An 8,018-nucleotide genomic window follows, 5' to 3' on the forward strand; every position below is an offset into this window, starting at 1 on the left:
CAAAAATATCAATACAACGTCAGTGTTATTTCTGAAGTTAAGGTTTCTGTTTGTTATGTTTACACATTTGAATTTTATGAATTTCCTACAGGGTTACTGTGTCTGAGTCAATAAATAGCTTTCCTTGACTGATTCAAATAATCTTAATAAAAAAACGAAAACGTACAATAAATACATAATCGTAAAAATGAAGAGCCATCTGAAAGAATTAGATTTAAATATATTATATAGAAACCTGGCAATTACACTTCTCATGTAACGTGTCTATAGAATTTCATGCAAGATACCTTATATCGAACTTAACTTCAAATCAAATTGGAAGCTTTATGTGTGAAAATGTGTCGGATCTTCGTCGTGCGATTATGGTGATTCAGTTAAGTCAACTCCAATACTTGTTTCGGAATTAATGTGTAAGCGGTTGAGCATCCCACAGATACGTGTATTCTTAAAATACTTTATAGGCTTCATCAGGTGGTGAGCTGGCAGAATTGTTAGCACGCCGGATGAGATGCTTAGCGGTATTTCATCCATTTATCACTTTCGGCCGACATCGAGGTTGACTTATATACTTTCGCATACAATAAAATAAGTATTAGTTGAACACTGGGATCGATGTATTCCGCTTTGTCCCTCCACTGAACTTGCTGGCCTTGTGCCAAAACTCTGAGACCAATTCACAGGTAGCATCAGTGTGATACTCACTAATCAGTGTGTGTATTGTGAGGGAGAGAGAGAGAGGGAAGTGGACGCTAGTCTTTTTGGATTACAGGTACAATCTCCTGACAAACGTCTATCGAAATTCCGTCTCCCAGACTTCGTTCACATCTGAAATTATAGAAAAATGTAATTGTCGCAGATGCAGCGCAGTCAGATCGATCTTCGGGACTTCCTCGTTGCAAAATAAACTTCTTTACCATTCGACCATACTGTAGAAATACTTACGTTGTTAATAACAGAAAAAAAGCGGAAAAAACGAAAGAAAGAGAAAGCAGATAACATGAAACTATATTGGAACTGACAATAATTTCCAAGAAATTTCGTGTTGAATATTTAAATATCACATCACAGAAATAGAAAACTAGTCAGGTTAGTTCTAGAACTTGTAATATAGTATTCAGAAAGATGAAGGATAGCTCCATATAGTCAATCATTGTCACAGTAAGGATAGAAAAAAAAAAAGAAAAAAAACAGCTGAAATACGCCATGTTATGTTTCATTGTAAACTTTACCATTTGTTTCTGCTTCTGTATACAATATAAGTCATAAATGTCTCTCATATCTTTTATATTTTGAATTTAATTATATTTATATAGGCCTATGGGGTTTCTGTTGAAGCACAAACTGCAAATTTAATTATCTTTGAATGTTTCTGGAAATTCTATATTATGGAAGGCATTGTTGATTATTTCGAAAACTAAAAAGAAACTTAATTTATGGCATTCGGTACGAAGTATACAATGACGCAACAGTAGCTCTGTATTACTGCAAAACTTAAGGAACATAAATTATGAAGTGCACGTAGACAAGCGACAATCAAAACAATCCTGAGCGTATTCATTCTTAATACTTTCTGTCAGATTCGAATCCGAAATACAGCAGCGATTAACATATACTCGTCCAAATCTACGGGAACGGATTAACAATAAATATGTACACTATCGTTATAAAGATAAAACAGACTTCTTATTTATGAAACTGGATCCATCTTTAACCGTCTGATTTGCGTCACAGTGTGTATATGTATGTATACATGTACGTATGTATGTATGTATGTATGTATGTATGTATGTATGTATGTACAGCTTTAAAAGGAAACAAATTATATTTTGTTATTCTAAAAAGATAATCACTTTTGCATTTCTATCACTTAAATATATTTCATCTTATTTTATGAATAATTCCAGGTTTTTGGATCACTTGGAGAGACTATTCTTTGCTTTTGTCTTCAATTATAACGAAAATAAATTTACTGTATTTGATAGCATGAAAGACGCACGGAAGAGTTAGACGCACCCCAATGTCAGTAGCGCATATTCAGAACAAAAAGCGTGATGTACAAAATTAGCTTATGGGTGGCCCAATCTCTCATATAGGACCCAGGGTCTTTCTGAGGAAAGTTTTTGAAAGAAGTGCGTCACATATTCTGTCAAATACAGTAGATTTAAACTTAAACTGTAACTAAAATATTTCTTAATAAATTCATTCATATTACCTTGTCATTGTGTTTATTATGTTTCATTTCTCTAAAATACCCTTTTGTTATGTTTCTAACCAGTTTATCGCCCATGCCAGCTGTCAGGAACATCTAATGAGTATTTGGTATGCAGGTGTCCCTTGGTTCCAACATCAGTCTTTTATGGTAAAATTATTCATTGTTCCACTCGGTATTCTCTTCATACCTGTCACAGCAATCATCTACGTGTTTTTACCCTATTCTAAGGTAAGAACAAGTATATACGTATCTATCTATCTATCTATCTATCTATCTATCTATCTATCTATCTATCTATCTATCTATCTATCTACCTACCTACCTACCTATCTATCTATCTATCTATCTATCTATCTATCTATCTATTTATCTATCTATCTATCTATCTATCTATCTATCTATCTATCTATCTATCTATCTATCTACCTATCTATCAATTTATCTATCTATCTATATTTATATTTCGCTCTTTTATTGTTTGTAAGCTTCTTGCTCTGAATCCTTGTGTTGACGTAAGACTTGTAATGTCTTGGAAGGGTCAACAATAAAGAAGTGACATTGAACCAGTGTGTGTGTTATTATTATTGGCGTAATGACTCCCCCCCCCAAAGACACAAGAATAACTATATATGAATTTATTCTTATTATTTGAATGGTATTTGTATATAAAGCATTCTTTATATAATATAGGCAGATGAAAATAGCTAAACCATGTTTAGAATAATATAAATATATCTTATTTGAAGTTACAGCCAGCCCTTTCATAAATGCATTTAATCACATCCAGTTCTCTACTCCCAAATATTGTACGAGTGATTTAGTATTTAAAACTTTTCATTAACGATCATTATACTCCTATAAATCACACGATATTGTTTTCTGACATCATTAAACGTAATTAAATATTCTTTAATGATTTCTTACTCGGTTTTATGTCGCTGTCACATATTTCATATTTCCATTATTTCTTTTTGGATGTTTTTTAGTATGTAATCTCTCATCATCAAGAATTGATAAGATATATACATATGTGCGTGTGTGCGTGTGTGTATGTGTAATGTGTACGTGTTTGAGTATATGTGAATATTTGTGCACGTTCGCGTCTCTATCTATCTATCTGTCTGTCTATCACCTATCTATCTATCTATCTATCTATCTATCTCTCTGTCTATCTATCTATCTATCTATCTATCTATCTATCTATCTATCTGTCTGTCAGTCTGTCTGCCTGTCTGTATGCCAGTCAGTCCGTTTGTCTATCTCTCTATCTGTCTGTTTGTTTATGTATATATGTATGTATGTATGTATGTATGTATGTATGTATGTATGTATGTATCTATCTATCTATCTATCTATCTATCTATATATCTATCTATCTATTTATCTGTCTATCTATATACACATCCACCTACGCACACACACACACATATTGGGTTGGCGCATAATTATTGCGGCGTTTTCTCAACAAATTTTATTCAACAAAAACAATAACAACATGTAACAAAAACCTTTTTAAATGATTATTCCGGAGCATATTCACCATCTACTTCAATTACTGCCTCCCGTTTGCTTGGCAGAGGGTCAGACCATCATTTAAAGATGCTTTTGTTAAATATTGTTGTTTTTCGTTGAATAAAAATTGTTGAAAATAAGCCGCAGTAATCAAGGATTCATTAAACCAGTGTTTGCCAGCAGTAGTACTGGGGTATCCGTGAACTAAATTCAAAATTTCACACACACACACACACACACACATACACACACACACACACACACACACACACACACACACACACACACACACACACACACACACACACACACACACACACACACACACACACACACACACACACACACACACACATATATATATATACACAAAGATAACCATATTAAAAGGGGTCCGTGAGAAAATTCATTTAAATAAAAGGTTTGGGAACAATTGCTGGCAACCACTGCATTAAACCATCCAGTTGAAGAATTGATACATCTGCAAATTCTCTGGAGTTTGCTTTATGCCTTCGTCTTTAAAATCTATTCCCATCTAATATCGGTCCCTGGTTTAATTCCTTAGAATAAGTATTTCAATCAATATTTCTTTTCTAAAAATCCAACCAGCTGCATCATCTTTGCCATCCAGATTTATAGATTTCTAAAGAGAATTTTTATTATGTTGGTATTGCTTTCTTGCTTTGCTTGTTTTATTTCTGGGTAGGCAGATGGCTATGATGTCATGGTTGGTATAACGATAACATTAAGCAATGGCTTGTATTTACTCCAAAAAAGGAATGCTTCCGCTATTGAAAGTAGTTTAAATCCAATTTCCATAGGATTGTTTTTATCACTTCTGTTTTCTACACAACCTTCCCGTTCAAAAATTTTTCTCGTATCGGAAGTCTGCTGGAGTCGGTTGCAGGAATATTTCTAACAGTACATTATAGACTAGATTCTTAAAGTACATTATGGCACTGCATCAATATTATGATAATAATACCATAATTTCGTAAGCATGGTTCGAAGAGCATAAGAATGATTGAAATGTAGAAAGATTTTAATAATCAATATAAAATCGTGGATACGCAACGCTGCCATCTTACCCCTTCCAGCTCTTCTCATTCTTATTTGTTCCCTCTCTCTTTGTGTGTGTGTGTGTGTGTGTGTGTATGTGCGTGTGTGAGTGTGTGTGTGTGTGTGTATGTATGTGTGTGCATGTGTGCGCGCGTGCGTGTGTATATGTGTGTGTGTGTGTCTGTATGCCTGTGTGTATGTGTGGGCATGTGTCTGTATGCCAGTGTGTATGTGTTTGTATGTGCATACGGGTGTGTACGCGCGAGGATGTGTGTGTGCGTGCGCCGAAACCGTAACGATTTTCAGTACAGTAGCTGATGAAGTAATGTCAAAGTCCGTTTAAACTAAAACTGTTGTGAACGCAGTAATTTATGCCATCCGCTTTCGTTGGAAAAAAGGATTCAGTTCACTCAGCTGGCAAAAATGAGCAGTACCTGTAATTCTAAAGGGCTAGGCATATCACACTCCATGTCACGCTGATTCACGCTTTGAACCGTGTCCAGTCTACGCGCATTAGTGGAATACTCACCCCTTACGCATTAATTTCATGAGCTGGCTGTTTCGTAGATCAGATCAAATGGTACCCTGGTTGTCGTAATCGACGGACCACCTGATTCGTTGACCTAGAGTTTTTAGGGTTCACTTATTTTCCAGCAAGGGGCTGAGTCTAGTTTTATTGGTTTTGTTGTCGTTTAATTTCATATGAGTATTTTTATTGTGTATACACTGGGTCTTAAATGAAGGCTTATTCGGCTGGAGGTTCAACTAAAGTGTCTTAAATTGAGGTTTATAGATCAAGTAATCATTTTTCTAGTGTTAGACTGAATAGGTTACATGTTACCAAATTTGTGACATGTAATGTATCTGTGATACATACATACATACATACATATATATATATATATATGTGTGTGTGTGTGTGTATACATACATGCGTATATCTGTCAACTGTGTATGTATCTCTTTCTGCTCCTCCCTCTCTCTCTCTCTCCCTCTCTCCCCCCCCCCCTCTCTCTCTCTCCCTATATGCACGTGCGCGTGTGTGTGTAATCACACTTTCTTAAAGCTTGCGATTTTATTAACTCAACTCTCTTCGACTCATGATATCTTCACATCTAAAATGAAAATATCTCCATTTTCTGCTTCAGTATCTCTTTTCAATTCAACTCCTTTAAGATTCATCTAATATAACTTATAGCATTTCTTTTATATCAATTAGAGTTCCCGATAAATATATTCTCCATAAAAAAATATAAAGTAATATTCATAAAATAAGAATTGCCGAAGACGATTTTCTACAAAGTGTCACATGAACACATCGGTTTTGTGAATTGTGTCACAAGAACAACAGCGAAACGCCTATATTGTTATTCATTATGACCTGATTGATGTGTGCTTTGTGATAAGACATGCTTCAATTACGTTAAAATGCAACCTAAAATCGAATTATCTTTTGTTCTTATCCAGCAGATACGTTCTTCTCTTTAATCAATACTTGCTTCTCTATCAATATTTTTTGAGAATACTCGGTACTAATTCATTGAACGTGTTATTGCTAAATCAATTCTGATAATATACTTCGTTGCTTGCATTTTAAATATCAACTAGAAAGAGCTTTGTTATTTAATAACCGACGCTTTGTTTTAAAGCAATGCATTAATTCATCTCTTACAAAATCAACGCGTTTCCCTTGCTCAGGACGTTAAGATATTTTAAAAATAATTTACTTCAATCAATGTATCTAATGTATATCTGTAATAGAAGCGATAGATGCATTTCATTGTGAAATTTAACACAGAATTTTATATATAGGAAGCACATATAAGCTATTGAAGTTCACCGAGTAAAATATTGCACTTAAAAATTTAATTTTTTTTCTTTATTCTACGTAAAAGCAATACATGATAGATGAAACAATGGCTTCTAGTGCAGAAAATCTACGAAAACCTTAACAAAAGATTGAATGCTCTTTCATAGAGGTTTGACCTAAATTTTTCCAACATTAACGACAAACAAACGTGAGAGAAGATGAAGCAGGAGTAAGACATAGATCAAATAAACGCTTGTGTTTATCTTTTTCACCGATTAGAGATATGGCGTCATCTATGTTGTCTTCTCTTGTATTTCATAAATTGGTGACTCAACAGAGATCGACAAAATATGACAAGACTGAAATATACACAGGGTCGATATGATATGAATGAAACCCTGGAAGATGTTGCTACAGCTTGGTCGGCTGCATTCGTATGACTGGAAATAACAAAGTAAAGAAATATAAAAATAGCAATTTACTTCGTTTGTGTGTGTGTGTGTGTGTGTGTGTGTGTGTGTGTGTGTGTGTGTGTTTCTTTATGCCTGTGCTTGTCCCCTCCACCGCTTAACAATCGGTGTCAGTATGTTTGTATACCCGTAGCCTAGCAGTTCGGCACAATGGACCGATAGAATAAGTAGCAGGTTGAAGAAAATGGGCTGGATTCATTCGATTCATTCGACTAAAAACGTTTGAAGGCCGTGCCCCAGCCTGGCCGCAGGCTAAAAACTGAAACAAGTAAAAGATAAAAGATAAGAAATAAATTTAGCAAGATTAAAAGCAGCGATTAAGAAAGTATTATTGTTCGGGAGAGTAAGCAGGGGAGACCACTGAAAACGTTTGTAAGCCAAATGGCTTCCTCAACCGTTGTATAACCTACGCCATTGTTTGTTGGCACTGTATTAACTTAATTACTTATATAGAAATGAGCTTAATGAAAATTTCATAATAAGACAGCACTAGCCATATGTAAATAATTAAAGCATAAGTTTGACTATTTCTAATATAGACGAATAAGATTAGAATAAATTATGAGTGTTTGCGTAGTAAGACACGTTTGAATGTATATGTCAGTTATCGATTTCTACTCTAGATACGTTAGCGTATGCACTTGAACATGGATCGGCTTCAAAAATTATCCATGTGTAAGAGATTTTAATTTGGCGTGAAGTTAAAAGTATGCGAAACGAAAAACAAAACGGCAACAAAGAAAAAATACTATGTATGTATATGTGTGTGTGTGTATGTGTGTATGTGTGTGTGTGTGTGTGTGTGTGCATGCATATATATATATATATATATATACACATACAAATATATATATGTGTGTATATATGGAAGGTGGTGTATGTGTATATATGTTTATGTATGTATGTATCTAATGCATTTTTATGTACAGTGTAATATATATATATATATATATAT

The 8,018-nt window shown here is 34.3% G+C and overlaps 1 protein-coding gene across 1 annotated transcript in view; it reads left to right on the plus strand.

Moving 5' to 3' along the window:
* LOC106880764 (short transient receptor potential channel 6) overlaps positions 1-8,018 on the plus strand; it is a 71,212-nt gene that overhangs the window by 39,462 nt on the left and 23,732 nt on the right. Inside the window, exon 5 of the mRNA XM_052973437.1 lies at positions 2,276-2,440. Coding sequence (XP_052829397.1) covers positions 2,276-2,440 — 165 coding nt within the window. The remainder of the gene's footprint in view (positions 1-2,275; positions 2,441-8,018) is intronic.

The sequence above is a fragment of the Octopus bimaculoides genome, chromosome 15 (genome assembly GCF_001194135.2).
Source record: "Octopus bimaculoides isolate UCB-OBI-ISO-001 chromosome 15, ASM119413v2, whole genome shotgun sequence".
NCBI lineage: Eukaryota > Metazoa > Mollusca > Cephalopoda > Octopoda > Octopodidae > Octopus > Octopus bimaculoides.